The 18,690-nt window shown below is 41.1% G+C and overlaps 2 protein-coding genes across 3 annotated transcripts in view; one reads left to right on the forward strand and one right to left on the reverse strand.

Annotated features, from left to right (window-relative positions):
• Positions 1-503: 503 nt before the first annotated feature.
• Positions 504-2,258, reverse strand: Ir67a (Ionotropic receptor 67a; the record flags this gene model as incomplete). The annotated part of the gene is given in 1 exon segment (NM_140072.3): positions 504-2,258. A coding segment is annotated over 1 exon segment (1,755 nt).
• A 3,220-nt stretch (positions 2,259-5,478) lies between these two features.
• The window catches only part of CG42673 (uncharacterized protein), a 49,494-nt gene continuing 36,282 nt past the window's right edge, over positions 5,479-18,690 (forward strand). For both annotated transcript variants that reach the window (NM_001202149.2, NM_168352.2), the window contains exons 1-2: positions 5,479-5,736; positions 11,161-11,795. In NM_001202149.2, the coding sequence (NP_001189078.1) occupies positions 11,694-11,795 (102 nt within the window). In that variant the 5' untranslated portion in view covers positions 5,479-5,736; positions 11,161-11,693. The remainder of the gene's footprint in view (positions 5,737-11,160; positions 11,796-18,690) is intronic.

The raw sequence follows: 18,690 nt of genomic DNA on the forward strand, positions 1-18,690 counted from the left end.
CCCGATGTCGAAAACAAAAACCAAGCCAACGCTTAAATCTCGTCAACGCCAACGGCAGCCATGGGAGTGACATTTTTTGAAAGTAATCCCGACGAAATGTTTGATTTATGTCAACGTGGGGAAAGTGCTGTAGACCATTAGTTGGTCGGGAAAATATGCGGGCCATGGGTGTGGGGTTTCAGTGCGGCAAAGGGGGGGGGGGGGTGTTTAACTATCGCAGAACGTTGAAGTTTCTATTTCTTGCTATCTCAAGCCAATGTTTAAACATGCTTTGAAAATCTTACAGATATAATCCCACAGATTATCCCAAGTAATTCCAATAAACAAATTTTTTTTTAAATTTCATATTATATTAATCAACATGAAAGATTATGCATAATAATAAACCAATTAGAGTTCACACAAATGAAAGTTCAAATCAGGTGGCTAATTTAAGGTCATGTAACCATAATTAATCAAACGTTTGCATGCCATAAATTGTAATCTTTAATGAGTCAATCAGTTCAGTGAGGTCTTTTGTTCCTAATTAGGGTTTTGCTAATAAAGCAATCAACCAAAAGTTCACACAGGAATATGACAAAGGACATGAACAAAAAACTGACCCACAGGAGCCAAATCCAAAATAGATCACCAACTTTGAATTCTCGGAAAGCAACATATGGAAATGGATCCTTTTGGGAGATCATGCCCATGGTGATCATCTCGCGCAGAGTTTGATGCTTCCAATATTCCACAATACCGGCACTCTGAACCCGATGGATCAGATCGTTGATATGATCCTCGTATATGGAGTTCGACTGCATGACCAGCGATAGAAGGACACTGGTCTGGATGACTCGTAACTCCGGCTGAACCGTGAAAATCGGTTGCTTGAAGAGCTCCTGTCTCTTGGCCACAATCATCCATTCGGATGTCAAAGCGGAAAAGGCATTCGATCTGTTCAAACCCATCCTCAGTGCATTATATTCGATGGTTTCCCTAAAATTCAACTGATCCTTAATGTAGCGAATGGGTCGGTCCCATGCATGTTTTAGGTAAAATCGTTCGGCTTCTTCAAAAAACACGGTTACCGGAGAATCTCGAAGCTGTTTAAAGTTGGAGATCTGTTGCGATGTAGGCCGCTTGGTTAGAAGCGTTTTAAGATGTGCTGCATATAGGGTACTCAGAACCAATCCTAGTAGAAAGAGTGTGGCATTGGTGACCTTCGAACTGATTGTATTCCGTGCACTCATATTGAACGACTGTCCCATAATTCCCGAAATCATACGTTCATTTAGCATCAAATTCGACCAATCTACACGTTCCTTGAGCAATAGTGGTCCGAAACATGTGTCCAAAATGGTGAAAATGAAGTAGAAAATGATCAGAACGATTAGGAAATTTCCGCTAACCATCACCACATACACATCGGCGATGGAAATTTCCTGGGCCCGCGGAACCATTATGTACCACTCTTCCATATCGTATACATCCGAGAAAACACCCAACTAACTGGGTGTTTCAAAGCCACAAAGGCTGATAGCCAAGTTAATGGTGCCGTTGAGGGTCATATTCCGCAAAAGAATCAAATTCATTCGCTCACCTTGTACAATGGGTCTTTGCCAGCGAAACGTAAAGTTGTAAATACGAATAAATTCCAATAGAAATTTGTACACATAGCCCGTCATTTGTATTTCATCTGTTTTCGGATTGCGATATACAATCGAACGGGGTGGAAATTGATCTGGCAGAGTTACTATATATCTGCCAAAATAGTTTCGAATCTTTATGAAGATGGGCGATTCGATGGGATCTACTTGCAGCCAACTTTGCGGAGCGTAGGGCTGCAGTCGATATATCCTATTTCCCTGTCCAATTACGGCGACATGAAGGAAAAGTAGGTGCTCAGCGGTAGCGGCAACGTCAGCCGTTGGGATTTTCTCCCATTTCCTCAATAGCAACACCCTCACCTTCCTCATATTCAGTAGACTCCGGTCGAGAGCCTGCCACAAATCCAAGTCCCAGTCCGAATTTCCGGTTTGCCAAATAAGGACGAGCATTTCACTGTTGTACTTGCCACGCACATAGAAGTCCATCTGTTCGTTGAAACTGAAAACCGGCCAGGGAAATCTCTCCAAGCCAGATGCATTGCCATGCTGGCTATGCTGGAGCAGAAGGACCGTTTCATGATGCCTGTCCTTGTAGATGCTGGTCAGGATTGGGTTGATCCAACTTGTCTCGTTGAAGAGCAGCAAAACTGGTACCAGTATGGGCAACATATCCTGGCTGAATGGCTGTCTGGCAAACCGGGCAGGTCGGACACTATCTCTCAAATAAACGCTAATTAACGGAGGTTACAAATGATTTGGGGGCTCGCTAATGGACTACGGATTGCAGGCATTGAAAAATGGGCGTCATTAGCATTAAGTTTTACGGCTTAAATGTGCCTACTTACGGGCTCAATTATAAGTTAAGGAAAATGGGGCTAGAGGAAATATGGGTGAGTGGGCGTCAATTATTTCCATCTCCGGTTGAATATTTTACAATGATTTGTGTCTTGGTTGGAATATTTGAACATTTCTAATTGCCTTGGCAAATTGCCTTCACTGTTTTTCGGGAGAATTTGCATATCTGTATGTATCTTTATCCTTTTGACTTCATATTAAGCTTGTTTGCAATTGATTTTGATACCGGATGCGGTTTGCAAACAATATTTATTGCATTCTGTAGATTGATACCACTTGCCATTTGTAGAGCCAAATTACTAATTGCTTGGCTTGTATTATGTATTGTTTTAACTTTAGCCAAGCCACAAGCCATAACTCTAAACTGTTCATCAAGTTTTCAACAAGTTCTTACCACTTGCGCCTGCTAGCTTCTTCATTATGCTCCTACATTTTCCCTCAATTAAGCAAGTTTAATGTGGGAAAATGCGAGTGAGGAGTGAGAAAAGCACTGAATGAGTCAAGTGCGAGCTGCTTGAGGAGCGTGTCGCATTAATTTTCACGCGAGTGCATATTTGATTTTCCCTTTTTTTTTTTATTCATATTTCACTCGTCTGCTCTTATTTCGTGCTTTTGCATAAAGTCGAGACATACTTTTCATTTCCTGCTCCTCGGAGTCGTCATCGTTGACATGCATAAAGTTGCGATGAATTGTTGCTTGGCATAAATTTTGCCACACGACCTCCTTTCCCGAGGACTCAAGGATATTTCAGTAGCTGTGCAACACGGCGTATGCGTAATGTAACATTAATTGTATTTATTTGCTTTGCTGATTGATTTCTCCGGCTAAGACGGATTTAACGGCCTACAACTTTTCCCCAGGAGGCTAGCGCTAGACAATTTGGTTTATCAAAGTCATTTGGCTTCTGGCCTACAGGCAGCCACGCCCACATAAATTAACGCAGACTTAACGAAGCGTTAACACAAAGGACAAGGACGAGAGCATCGTCCCCCAAAAAAAAAGCAGCTGCCAAACTCAGGACTCCGTGCGACAATAAATTTATTGGTTTCATCCTGAAGCTTATCAAGTTCGCCTCGTGTCTGCTCATCTTGTTCATCGCACAACATGTGCAGTAAATTTTTATGTCAAATGGCTTTTGCCTCCATATCGTAATATAATTTATGCAGAAAATAATGAGCGTGCTTTTAGGCGCTGCTCGAATGGCAAAAGATGTGTGTGTGTGGATGTGCGTTGGGAAAAGTTATTAATTGATTTGGCTTTAAACTTGCTCACTCGATGGTTCATCCTTGAAAAGTTGGTCGAAAAGGTGGGCGGGAAAATGGAAAAGTTTTTTTTTTTTTTTGTATTCGTAACCACTTGAAACCCGAAGCCGTATCCTTGTTGATGGGATTGCCTAAGTAGGGTTGCTTAAGATTTTTCGACAATGTGTTAAGTGAAAATTGACACAGGCCACAGGGGGAAAACTTTCCATGATTGAACGGCTTTCGGGAAATGGCTTTAAAGGATCTGTGACTCGGGAGCATTTTAAAGTTTTGCCTGGCCGCAAAAGTTGGCCACGTTAAGCTGTGTGAAATTGTTCGCCGTTTTGCGGGCGCCATTTTCAGTTGTGCGCTTTTTTAATTAAAAAAGTAGTGAACTAGGGGGGGGGGAGGGGGTTAGGGTTTTGGTATCTGAATACAGCGACAGCCATTTGAACTTGTTCCTCGCCTGTTTTAATTTCCAATCTCTATTCCTGTGCCACTGTTGCAGAAACTCTGGACAAAAAAGTAATTAAAATACTGCAAATATTTGCCCAGTTCGAATGCATTCTCTTTGCATCTCGGCCAAGTCGCGCTCGAATCCTTGACCGCATTCCGTATCCTGGCACATCCTGGCATCTAATGCGGCTAAATGGCAAAAGTATGGAGGCATCCGTATCCTTGCTTCATCTGTCTGCGTTCCGTGTTCGTTTGCCTGACAACCGGGCCGCATCCTTTTCGAGTTTGCCCTTGTTTGTCATCCTTTCTGCGGTCTTCTCAGCTTTGGCCCTTCATATGATTGCGGCTTCATGCTTTTGCATATTTTCCCATGAATACAATTTCTGCACCCACACGAACACAACCGCACGCACAGGATACGCTGGAAAAGGACGAATTATGCGTGAATACTGGCAGATATGCCAACTGAGTTGTCAACAAGCTCGAGTTGTGGCTGCCTCCAAAACCACCGATATATTAGGTTACTTTCGGTATGCCGTGAATTTAGTTGTCTACCTTGATTCGGGACAATTTAGAGGGTCCCCGGTGGACTTTGCTGATAAACGTCTGTGCTAAGAATGGCAATTTGTTAGGATATTCTAGTTGGAAAGGGTTAGTATAGGTATTTTTTGGCTTTCAAGATTCATGCTTTAATAAAAATAAACGTAAGAATAACATAACGTAACATAAATTTGATTTCAGCGTAAAGAACTTAACGTAGAAAAAAGGAAGTAAAGAACTATTTGCCTACAAGGGATAACAGCAGGTGTTTCATTTCCTACTGGGAACTACTGTTTTGTTAGTTTAGTTTGCTTGCTTTAATATCTTTTTTCAATAATGCAATTACAATTTAAATTTTAAATAGTTGGTGTTTCAATTTTAAATCCTTTTCCCATGTTTGCCCAACCAGACTCCTCAATAAAAGCCCTTGTTTGACAATGTTTGACCATGTTTACCCTGTGGCTGTCTTCACATCTTCACAAGGCGACTGGAAGAGAGCCACAGACTCTGGCCGCACAAAAACCAAAACAGAGAAACTTGGCCAAAACGCTGGGCCATGCTTCCCCGCGCACTCCACCAGCCCCTTTGGCCAACTCTGTGGAAAATCATCAGCGAGCACGTGTATTTGAGACGATTTGATTGGCCAACGGCTTTCGCTTTTCGTTACCGCAGAGAGCGAGCATTGCCGAGCGCAAACTAAGAGCGTTGGCTAAGAGAGCGACGAAAACTGGTTTGCCCGAAAAGCACCCTGTATACGCCAGAGTGCTTTTCTGCTAAACGAAACGGCCGAACTGCCGCAGTTGTTGTTCGGCGTTCTTTGTGGTCAGACACCAGCGTATACGTATACGCAACGTCATCGTTTTTGTCTGACGTCGCTTCGAAAAGCGTGAAAAGTTCTGAAGTTTTGAATACCGGTTGTATTCTAAATCTAAATCTAAAAGTAACGGTCGCATATCGGTTTCGTCGTTGCACACGCACGTAATTCGAGTCAATCTCCGTTAATATTTAAAATTCAAAAACATACATAGCCCACCCCCATCCATAAATACATAAGGTACTAAGCTATTGGTATTCTTATATCCATATTTATCGTGCGCTGCATTCTCGAAAACGGGTTTTACGGCATTCCCAATTCAATTCTGCACTGGCATTTTTTATGTTCGTGACGAAAGTGAAGTTCTACCCGATCATAATCTAAGCATTTCCGTTTCGAAAGCAAGCAAGCAAAGAATAAACGGTGATTTGCAAAAAAAAAAATGGCATAAACAGTGTAAAGCAGCAGACTGGCAAAAAAGTTATTTAATATTCATTCCCGTGGTAGGACAAAAATCTTCCACAAACAAACATAGCAACAAGTCGGCGCCAACTCTCGCACTAAAAAAAATAGAAAGAAAAAACCAAACTCAAACAACGCTGTGTTTATTAACATTCAGCTGAGAGCTTTGGATAGGTAGAAAAGCCTCGTCTTCCGAGAATTGGCAGTTAATTTTCGAAATCACCAAGCGGGATTAAGAAAAAATATAAAAGAACCGAAGACGAGCCGAGACCTGTTAAATACCCGTAGGTGTTCACTGTGCGCTTGTGTGTATGCGTGTGGTATCTGTGAAACTAAATACTCGAATAAACAAGAAAAAACTTATAGCGGTGAGTCCTCACTTTCCGATGACATTCGAGAACTATTCGAACCACCCACGCCGCCAAAGAAATGGAAAGTTTTTCGCTTAGACTCTGAAAAAAAAACTAGTGAAGATGAGAATTTTTCGCAGGTCGCAGCTAAAAAACTGATTACGCGACGCTTTGCGTTCTAGATACATTTTGGGCTGCAGTGCAGATCTGGCGAGATATTAGTTGAATGTGTGCCAAAATGAAACGCGGAATACGGCCACCAGCGTGTTTATTATTTTTATAATTTATTGCCCAACAATAACAGCAATACATATGCATATAAATTATATACATTTGTTTTTTTTTCGGTACGAAAACTGTTTGATTGCCGCTTACAACGCAGCATTCTGATTCTGGTGAAATGCATCTGCAAGATACACACGAATGCAGACTGACACGGAAACCGGCGAGGCAAACGCATAATAAACGATAAATTTCAGGGCAATGACAAAATTGCTGATAACTGACCCACCAACATTTCGATTGTCTGCTCTCCCCACTCTTTGTTTGATCATTAATATCTTTTAGTTTGAAATATGCTTACTATGGCAAAGTTCGGTTTCAAGGTTAGTCCAAGTCTTTAGAGCTATATTTTATGGTATCTTGGGGCTTAAAACGCTTAGCTAATGATCCCCAAAGTGAATGAATTTCCCGAAAAAAGTATAAATTCAATTCTAGCCCCTCGCCATTCCCAGTTGATTTGGCAATCGTTGTTTTGCCCAACAGATTTATGTTTGATTTTTTTTTTTGGTTTGGACCAAAATGATTTTGTTGAGGTGCGTTGCGGAAGGGGATGGGGTTGGCTGAGTGGCCGCCTGCTGCTATTTATAGGCGCTCAACAAACATACACACACACACACACACGCACACACACACGTCCATTCGCTCTTCGAACAAAATGTATCTTATAGATACACAGGCAAAAAGTTTTGCATCGCCCAGCCGACTTCTCTGCTTCTTCCCCAGATGTCTGGCATGTCTGCCTCATAAATATATGTATGTGGCCAAAACGACAATGGCGAGACACACCGAACAGAACAATCCAGTCGGCAGATCGGGATCTTCTGGCCATCTACCGAGTTTCTAAGGCGAAGCAAGTTGCCTTTTTTTTTCTACCCCGTCTCCGGCAGGCAGTTAGTTTCTGTGAAATCGAAAACAAGATTGATGCCTTCGCAGCCGGGACTTTCTTGGCCAAAACGGAGACAACGCAGCTGGCTTTTGTTAGGCATCGGTATCTGTTTAATTGCCGTTGTTCATATGTTTATTAAAGAAAATAACAAACAGTGAGCTACCAGCACGGGAACTTGGCAATTTTTGCTTTCAAGTTTTCCCGAAAAAAATACTCAAAATACCAATCAGTCCGCGACCAGTTTCGTTTTTTCTTGCATAATCGCTCGGCAACAACTGCTTGCGGCAAGTGCAACTGCAACCGCGGAGGCTGCGACTGCGCAGTAAATATCTTTTTACATTTTTTTTTTTTTTCGATTCGTTTGGGGCATGACAAAAGCTGGCAAGCGATTCGCTTCATTCGCTGCTACGTAATTGCAAGTTCGAGTGCAAAACTTGAAAAACGGCCACAAATTGCAGCTGACTGCAGTTGGGCTTTGTTTGCTGGCCATCCCGCTTGCACTCGCTTTTGGCCAATATCTGCTCAGATATCTTGTACATACGTATATATTTATAACTCGTACACATATATTGCAAGAACCGGAAAGGAAGTGAGCGTGTAAGTTACCAAGACTTTGACTCCGAATCGGAATACGGCTCCCAGTCCAAAACCGGTTTTCGGCTCTCGATTGCTTCTTTTCCAAGAAGCACGCCTTTCAGGGCTCGCCAAGTCATTCACTTGCAGCCGATTCGAGTTTTTTTTTTCCATTTTATTTTCAGCTGGCTGCGCAGTCGCGTTGCAGTTGTTGCAGTGGCAGTTGCATTTGTTGTTGCTGCGCCGGCGCAAGAACAAATCGGAGTTGGGAAAAGTTGTTGCACTTGACAACCGATGTTGAGAAAGTATTTCAATGATCTTCGGTTAAACATATCTGTTTTCTTTACTTTAATTACTTTTATTACTTTTGTTTAATTCGAAGCGTTTAATAGAAATACCCCCCGTTTTGCTAAGTGTAGTGCAAAGAAGCACGAGTCGCCGAACAATGCGAAACCGATAGCTGCTCGTTCGCCAGAAGATAGATGGTAGAAGAATCCGAAGAGCGACGTGCGTAGCATGGAGGTTCGAGTTTGTTGCTTGCACCACCAGTGGGCGGCAGGGGCGTGGCACTGACGGAGGTGGGTGCTAAGTGCTGGGCAACCTAAGTGCCGTCTCTTACATTTCGCTGGCTGGCTTTTTGTCTAGTACAACGCATGTGCAGCCCGCTTTCTTGAGGTACTTGAACCTTATTGTCCATATAAGTAGGAGTGTGTATCTGTGTGTGTGTGGCCACAAAATGGCGGAGGAGCTAAGGTAGCTACGTACATACATATATCTAGCTCCTAACGCGATGATATATGCCTGTGGGCGAAAGAACATTGAACTTTTGGTCGGAGGAAGGCAAGGAAGTATATGGAGCAAGGCAAAGGGCTTGAACGTAGAAATATAATGGGAGGTAAAGAACTTCAAAGGAAATTTGTACATTTTCTGAAAAGCTCTAAAAATACTTGAATAAACCTGAGATAAGTGTTTGTAAGCCTGTAGAGTACAGAAATAATAATAATAATAATAACAAATTAGCAAATTTACCTTGTGAAAAAGCTCCTAGAAATAGCATTGAAATTCCTTGACATATTCACCTTTCAAACCTACAGCAATCTGAACTCAAACAATTTCCAAACAGAAGCCCCATTAGGGTAAACTCTACGGGTCAAGCGTCTACACCTTCCTAATCCCCGCCTGAATGCAGCCTGACCTCAAAACAAAGCTGATTTATGTCGCTCCCCGAAAAGTGTCAACTGGCGGCCAGCCTCAACCCAATGCCCTCCATTCGATTCCAAACCAATCCGATATCGGAGTGGATGGAGTGGGTCTCGGCGGGTATCAGCTGCTGGCAATTTGAACTCAATCGACACCAAAATTGATAACTTAATGCGAGACAAAGAGGCAATGTGCAAAGTGAAAGAGATGGGGTATGAGTTTAAAAAGTTGGCTCAGCATATTTATTCACTGGAGAGAAGACATTGCCAAGCAATTCGAGACTTTGCAAAAAAAAAAAAAAATAAAAAAATAAATAAAAAAAGGAGCCAGATAAACAAACGAGGCAACAACTAAAGTCATCTCTTTGGCCCCTTGTTTTTGTTGTATTTTTTTTTTTGTAGTTGCTTCCGATGCTTTTTGTTGTTATTGGAGCTGCGCTTTGGCTGCCTTGTCATTTACACGCGTAAACGTCCGTGACCCTCTGGCCCGGCTTTCAACTGACTCCGCCAACTGGGAGGCTCCAAAAGACAAAGACGGCACAAAGAGCACACGATAGCGGGGTGAAAGAGACAGGCGGAGGCAGTGGGAAAGAGACGGGAATGCTAACCAGCTGTTGACGTTAAGTTCAAACTTTTGTTGGTGCTTATAAACTTATTAAGCGGCTCAATCGGGCCATGAGAAAATTGAATATATTAAACACTCACTAAAATGAAAGCCGAAACTATAGAGCAAATAATGATTACCAAAGTGTTAATCTGTATCAAAAATTAAATATATTTTTTAATCCGTATTATTTATTATTCCAAAATAGCAATATTTCTGCGATTTTTGACTATTTGCATCATCAGAGAGCACAATTTAAACCTATGCAAAATTAACGGGGTCAGTGCGATGCCAATTTATGGAACTAATTATAATACCATTTGTATGAGTGAAAGAATAGAAATAAGAAAAAGCATAGAAAAAAAGTTAAACGCTAAATTAAAGTTTATAATAAGAACAAAAGAAAATTTTATACATTAAGCAGCTTATCAAGTCTCAATAAAGATTTAACCAACCGAATTTAATATGTTAGGTCTGACAACACTGAATAATTAAATCGGAATTACGCCGCCAGTTTAATATTGATTTAAAACTATAACAAAAAGACTAACAAAATGCCAGCGAAGTTGTGAATCATATAAATATTTAATGTCTAATTAAAGTGCAGACTCTCCGTAAATTCAAACGTCACATTAAAGAGACGAACAAAGAGACCAAAGTAGCAAATAATCAGTAGTTGAGCTTAAAGTTTGGCTGTGTTTGCTTACAGTGGGCACTTAATATAGTGAAAGGTGTAATATATTAACATATTCATATTAAGCAAGTTACTATAAATAACCTTTTGTTATACTCCACCTAAAATAGCCATGTGTTAAATCTTCGGAAATAGAATAATAAATTAGATCAAAGGGTCGTATTACTGTAGTTGCCTATTTGAATTATGTTTATAACCATGTGAAAATACGTAATATTGTATTTCATCGGCCGAGCTGAATTAAAGTGCACACACTTCCTGAGCAGCAAATCGAATTACGAATTCAAAGCTCGAATGCGACACGTGTATGTAGGTGGGCTGGCGTCCAAGTTCCAATGCGAATCGAAAGACCAATTCAAAATTCGATTCGGAACGGTGTCATCGCACCACGAGCTCGACTAGTGAGTGAGTCAATTAAAGCTCGTGTTTAGCATGCTGTTGCTTTCCAGCGAATCCGAAGCTGACTCAAATCATTCAGTTAATGACTCACTTTAATAGACAGATCGATGGATAGACGAAGTCACAGCGATTAGGCGTCGTTTGATTACAGCAGAATAATGCCTCTTTCTACTTTTTCATCACGGATATTGTATCTGTTTTCTTTCCACTTGCAGATACACCGCAGACACTGACGATTTCATAAAACAACGTAAAAGCAGCAGTACGGCCAAAGAATCCAACTGACGCAATTCAATTTGCCAGCATCACAGTAACCGCAAGCTCATAAATTGAGATTAAGCAAGAGCGCTCAACTTGGCAAAACAGACGGTTCGGGTACTCGGAGGGTTTTGGCCAACAGCATAGAGTCATAGCAATAGCAAATCAATCACTGAGCGCTCGTCGCCCCACCACAATTTGCATGAGCCAACTCGAAGGCAGCCAGCAGAATACGAAACTGAGTCCGAATCTGAAGCTGAATCCGAACCAGAATCCGAATCTGAATCTGAATCTGAATCAACCGACACAGATTCAGATACAGGGCCATCAGCAACAGCATCCAAGCAGCCAAAATCAACAGCCAAAGCGTCGGCCAAGTGGCGTTTTATGGCAATTGCGCCATCAGCTGCAAAAGCGTAGCACGAGGAAGATGAAAACCATTTCATGATACTACAAGTGGTCCGAATCGGTGCTATTGAACTATCTGAGAATGCCGTCGACGCCGTACGATCTGGTCCAGGATGACCAGGATCTGCGGGTGCCGCTGCACGCCGAGCAGGCCTTCTTCCACGGCATCACATTTCAGGCCAAGGTGAGTCATTGGAATCTATTTATAATTGAAAGGATTGGGTTGGGCCACTTGTCTATAGGAGTATTTCTTTAAAAAGAGATCTATCGCCTTTTGGAGTGTTTTTATTTTTCAATAAATTAAGCATTTGCAGCTTGGCAGCTTGGAAAGCGCACAAATTTAAAACAGATCAGTAACTTTTGAAGCACACTTTCTACACAAGAGTATAACTTTTTAAGTGATCCATGGCAAAAGTATACGATTTACACATAACGGACTTGCTTACTATCATTTCATTTCATTTATTTATATAGATTTGGCCAGATTTGAGTTAAATGAAGTATCTCATTAGAAATAATTTGTAATAATAATGCAAAGATTATTGTGGAATTACTTTTGGCTAAATATCATTCACTTGTATGTTTTTAGATTTCTGAATATATATTTTTGCTTGTTTGTCTGGGATCGTCTTCCGCAGAATTGTTTACATTCCTTTGTGAAATTCGCATTGTGTAAATCGAAATCTCCGCTGCATCAGTTTTCGAAATTTGCGAGTAAATACAATCATTCAAATCATTCAAACATCTCGAATTTCCAATTTTACGATTGTGACATTTGAGCGAGTAAACTGCTCTGCACAATTTGTAAATGCAATTAAATTTGTTTGCCACATTTTGCTTTTGGTGTAGTTGGTTTAATGTATATTCAGCATTTTTCAATGCTTTTGCGGTTGACGGAAGCGGCAATAAAGAGTTTTCAACTCAAAGAGTTAGTCAACTGTCACAATTACCGCACTGCTTTGTTTTTGTTATGTATGCTGACATATACATATATACATATGTATATATATGTGTATATAATACTATATAGAGGGTGGTAAAAATTGTAAACAAAATTTCCATTTGTGTACGATTGTCTGGGTATCGTGTTCAATTATACAGCATCGCATTCTGAGCATTTGTTTAGTTTTGTGTGCGTTTTTTCTGCCTTCGATGTTTTGCTATCCTCCTTTGTTTATTATTTTTGTTCAATGTGTGGAAATTGTTTGCATGCCCAGCTGCTCCTGTTTGCTGTTGTTATTGTTATTATTGTTATTATTGCTATTATTGTTCTTTTGATTTTGCTTTTGATTCGATCAGTTACATGCGGTTGACCAAAATTTCAATTAATTTTGCCTGCAAGATTGATGAGCTTGTGCGCCCCAATGAAAGGTGATTTTCATTGCCCAGGGAAAATTTGTGTGAGATGGGGATGTGGCAAGTTCATGTCATGAGTGCCTTTTGTTCGGCCATTGACTTTGGCCAAACCTTGTATGCAAATCATCTGCAACATTAGTCGCATCATTCTCACGTATCCCAGGCAACATTGTTTCGTTATCAGTGAGCCAGGTATTTTGCATAATTTTGTTTGTGTGGCATGGCATTGCACTTGGAGTTGTGCAGCAGTTGCAGTTGCAGTGCCAATTAAATCCACTCGATTTTCCGTTCCGAAAGGCGGAGGTAGCTCAAAATTACAGCAAACATTTATGCTTTGACAACAGTTGAAGAGGTACACTGAAAATGTTGTATTTGCATACGGATAAAATAATAGGAAATGATAATGATACATATACAAATGTTATTTGTATGCTTATGATGAAATTGGAAAATTTGTCAGAAATTTCTAGCTTCCAAACTATTGCATGAAAATATCCCATTCAAAGTTAAGTATAATCCCCAAAAGTATGAGGGATATTAACAATGGAATATTTTTCTTGTGTAGAGCAGGTTTTTCTTTGCATTTTCATGCACGTGCTCTTAGTTCCCTGCCGCCGCTCAACTTCCACCATTCAGAAAAGAAAAACTCCACTATTATTTGCATTTTTTCCATAAGCATAAAACATAGGGAAAAAGTCGAAAAAAAAAGTTTTGCACTCTGTTACGCTTTTGCAGTTTTCGCATTGTTTGTTATTTTGCTTTTGCTTCGGCTGCAGCTTCAGTTTTGTTTTGGCATCGTCGTTTGTTTGTTTGTTTTGGCTTTTGGCTGGGACTCGCTTCTGGCCCAAACGGTGAATATACCCGTTACCGTTAGCGATTTGCCATATACACTCGATGGCTAACCCAAATAAGATGAACAACCCAAACGATCCCAACCCACTGCAGTTTCCAAAAGACCAAAAAAAAAAAATATATGTACTTTTGTGCTGTGTCAGCGGCGAAACTTCATCTGATTCATCTGTCAGAGTGTCCAGTGCGAATTATGCGAGTTATGAATCACCAAGAGCCAACTAACGAGTGCTAACGAATAGAGTGTCCTGAAGCCGTTGAATATCGTATGGGAATTTCTGGGATTTTGCCATCGACTTTACTGCTTAGATTAATTGAATTTCACGCTTTGATTTCGCGATTTTTGCCCGAGCCCCAGAGCCATGCTGCATAAATCTTTCAAAAGGTGTATAAATTATTTTCTCACACGCACAAAACGACCGGCGCCCGAAATTTTGTTTTCTTCGCACTTTTATATGTATTTTTTTTTTGTCGGCTTGTTTGTTTGTTTGGCGCCTGGCAACACGGCGTATGCTTAACACGGATTTTTGCCCGTGATTTTGGCCAATTCTGCTGCCCTATGAAATATTTATACGATTGCATCCGATTCAAGTCGATTTATTTGAGCTCAACAACTTCCGACATGCGTATGGGGAATTTATGGCCCTTTGGTTCATCAATTATTTAAGCAAAGTGGAATAACGCTGATGGTTTGGATCAAATTCAAAGGGGTTTAAAGTTTGGCCAAAAAAAGTTTATTTATTTATCTGAAAAGGAGCAGGCAACTGATATTTCCTCACTTGGAGCCGCTTAAAATAACTGAAAGAAGTAAGAATTCAGATTCGATATCCATTCCAGAAAATCCAATTTCCGGTCCATATAGAAATCATGTTAATTATCATTTCCCTCATCGCGCGGAACGGTCTCTCGGAAAATATAAACTATGAAATCATGTTCATCTTTCATTTTCCACGATGGGAAATTATTTTTATTTTCGGAATGAAAATAGCTACGCTCGAGGTAAAATTAATTATTATTTACAAAATAATATTAATTAAGGCGAAGGTGAAGCGCATATGTTCCACTTTTACCGAACACAAACCAAGGAAAATCGCACCGAAAAATAAATCGAAAGAAAAGAAAAATACTGGCGAATACGGGGGCACATAAAAATATTAAAAAACAAATAAAATGGAGACGGCCACACATGCCAGTGGTCCACGTGCTACGAAAGTGTGTGTGTGTGTGTGTTTGTGTGTGCCTTGGATTTTCCTCAGTTTTCCTTTCGCTTCGTGTTGTGTTTACCCATTTTCCATGTGTACGCAAAATTATGAATGCCGTACAGACGTACAGGGCGTATACGCAATATAGTCCCATCCACCCGCTGTTCTTGCTGCCCTGTTTATCTGCGAAGGCAGACCTCGTTTTGTTTTTAGAAGCTCTGGAAACAAGAGGACAGATACTCCGCTTGTGGGGTGCCTCGTCATATATCAATTTCAATTATCTGGCATTTCCGTTGAGGCCGTGGGCATTTCAAAAGCATTTCTCCTACATATAAATTATATTGGCAGCGACAAAAGGGACGACGGCCCAAAAAGGATTATGCGGCCTGCAATTTAACTTGGGTCCTGGTCGTCCTGCTCCTGGTCCTGGCTTTTATCAGCCGCAACTGACACCAGCAGGCCCTCCGAGGAGGGCGTGAAAAATGAGTCATAAAATGCAAATAAAATTCGAGAGTCCTTTTCGCACCAGAAGTTTGCCTTTTATGTGCCTTCTTAAAGAGTTCTTTTCATAGATTTCAGAGAGTATTTTTTTTTTTTGCATTTCCGTTCTCGTGTTTGCTTAACCTTTTGTGTAAAGTTCAATTTGCTCGTTAATATCTTGATAAACATTTGTTCTAGCGCTGGATTTTCCTTCACTGGCATTGCGCCATTTGCCAATTTGGTTCAGGTTTACATGAGATAATTAACACGCCTCACCGCAGCCCCGATTTTATGGCCAGCACTTTTGCTCAATTCGCAGCTCATCTGCGGAAAATGGCATCACGGCATCATCGTATGGCATCGTCAACAAATCCAGTTTTTAGCACCCGATCACCATTCCGAGTTGGATCCCCATCCCTGGATTTCTGATTATTCTTGTGGTGGCAAAATGCATTTGGCGGTTGCCTATAACATTCACATAATGCAAACAAACAAGCTGTCGCCATCGAAATTGGACTTTATGCATACGGTGTATGGGAGCACAATAAATTTTTAATAGCATACCCGCTTTTTCTCTGCTCTGCATCGATTTGCGGCTGGAGTCCAATATTAAAAGAAAAATTCAATATTTTCCTTCAGTTACTTAAAAGTGCTATAAAAATAATAAAGGCCAATGGCGGAAAATGTAATTTTCCTTTGCCCCAACAAATGGCTTTGGGTTTATCATATTCATTGCAAATTATCGGCTAAATGCTTTTATGGCTTGATTCTGGCGCCCCTCTAAAAGGATATTCCTCGATGTGCGTGAGTGTGTGAGTTTGCGGAAATGGTTTCCATTTGGTGGAATCAACGACTGACTGGGGCACTCATTTGAATTCGATGGGGTGTGGGGCCAAGTCGTGATACCTCTCCATTTTTTTTTTTGTTCTCTCTTATTAAGCCAATTCCTCTTCCAATTCTGTTTGATTATTACAGATTCATTCCGCTCATTTCTGAACTGATTGCTTGGCTGAGCTAATCGATTTTTCTTGTTTCCCCCCCATACTATCATTCTGCTTTTGGGTTACTCCACTTTGGCTTAGCACCGCCAGTAGATGGGGACATTATTGGCCACCTACTTGAGCTTCTTTGGGCCATAATTCTGCGGCTGTATTCGCGTTTAATGTGTGTCAAGTGCTACATTAATGCTGGTCGTCAAGGATTAAGTGGCCATTACTTGTCCGGACTTGCGGACTTTGGTTGGCTTATCTAGGGTGTCGCTTGCCAGCTCATTGATGATGATGATGATTCACTCATTGGTTCATTCATTCAGCGGTGGCCAATCGACAAAGCTGATCGGTGGGCCATGAATGCGGTACATGCTCTACTCCACTCAACTCATTTATTATCTATTACACAATTTTCTGTTGCAAATTGGCTCGAATTTCGCAATTACACCTGGCGCAGCTGTGGCAAACGAGTTCCAATGACTGCCAATGAGTCAGGCATAGGCGCACAGGCTCTTGCAGCCGCCGTCGAGGAAAATGCTTTCTCACCCACTCCCAACTAGACAGCCATCCCTGTTTCTGGCCAAAATTGGTAGCACACGCAAATGTGCAAGCTGTTGGCCCGGCCAGCAATGTTGCGGGTGCCTAGCGAAGCGCTCAATGGCGGAAGTTGCAACGCCAGCTGCCGTGGCACGCTCTTTCCAAGCGTTTTCTAAACCAGGCCCATAACCACCAAACATCGAACACCGACCCTTTTCCAGGCCGCTGACAGCTGTTTGCTGTTTACTGGCCAACTGGGCTTGGCCAGTGGCCCAAACAAAGCAAATGAAGCAGCACAATCGAATGCGGCCTGTGTTCAATATTATGCTGCCCCAGTACTCTGTGCAACAAAGGGTATATTGAATGAGTCATGAGTTTTTTTTTTATCAGCGATATTTGAGTTCGATCTCTTAACGAATTCAGTGAAGGTAAAATGCATATATTTTAATTAACCATAATTATTTATATTTATATGTTAAGTATTAGGAACAGGGTATCCCATATTCGCGACTATCCTGTGCCACTCCTTCCATCTTTTTTTTCGGTAATGACAAGCGATCTCCGATCATTTTCTGCCAATTTTCCCATTCGACCAGAAGCAAATCGAAAAAGGGTTACAGCCGAGACTCGTTAACTGCCGCCGCTCACGTTTCATTCATTCTTGCAAAAAAAAAAATATATATATATATGGAAAATTATCTGTGCCGCTGCATCAAAAGCGCCAGGAGCTGGTAGCTTCTCTACTCCACAGTCTAATCAGTGACAATCCAATGAGAGCTGCAGCCATCGGAAAAACTGCAATTGAATTCATTTCGCTATGCGATCTTTCACAGTTTTCCCTGGGCTTTGACTGTTCCTTATCTCAGCGACTGTCGACTGTTCCTGCTACTGCAGTAGAGATACAGATACAGCTACTGCTACTCGTACAGCTACTGCTCTTGCCTTTGCTGTCGTTTTGCTGTCAAGTGCAATTATGTGCCACCATTCACAGCGACCTTTGACACTGCCGCCATAGACCCACAAAAAGAGACTGGCGTCATGGGGCAGCGATGGAGGTTGGATGATGGAGTGCAGCGATGGAGGATTGCGGACTTAAATGGGAGGGCATCGCTGAATGGCTTTTTTTGTGGCAAGCCTTAAATCAACTTTATGGCCAATAATTAGCTATGGGGATCTCCAATTGTGCTTGGATAAAAAATATGTGCGCTTCTTGGGCCAAAGAATGATTTAACTTTAAATTTATTATATTATCTGTCCACAATCTGTTTTTTACGCAAGTGCTAATTTTCCAACGATATGTATGTGTGTTTTTGCGTTTGATTTTTGTTAATGGTTGTAAGATTAATTTGTGCCAACAAGAACACGATTTTCAAAATACATTTCTGTTGAGATAATTGTTTCGCAGAAAACTGCCTTTGTGTTTATTTAAAACATATTAAAAAGGGCAATGAACAAAAATCGACCACTTCGTAACAACAAATCTATTGAGTTTCATAATATAGAAATGTTTCAATGTTTTCCCAGACATTCTTGTTGGAAAATTAATTGTGTACCCTAGATGAAAATGTTCAACTGAGTGCGTGGGCGTAGCCTTAACCTTCGGAATGGCCACTTCAGAGGGAAAAGGAAAAAAGGGGGGAGGTTGTGGTGGTTTTAACATGAATGC

Source organism: Drosophila melanogaster, chromosome 3L, assembly GCF_000001215.4.
Source record: "Drosophila melanogaster chromosome 3L".
NCBI lineage: Eukaryota > Metazoa > Arthropoda > Insecta > Diptera > Drosophilidae > Drosophila > Drosophila melanogaster.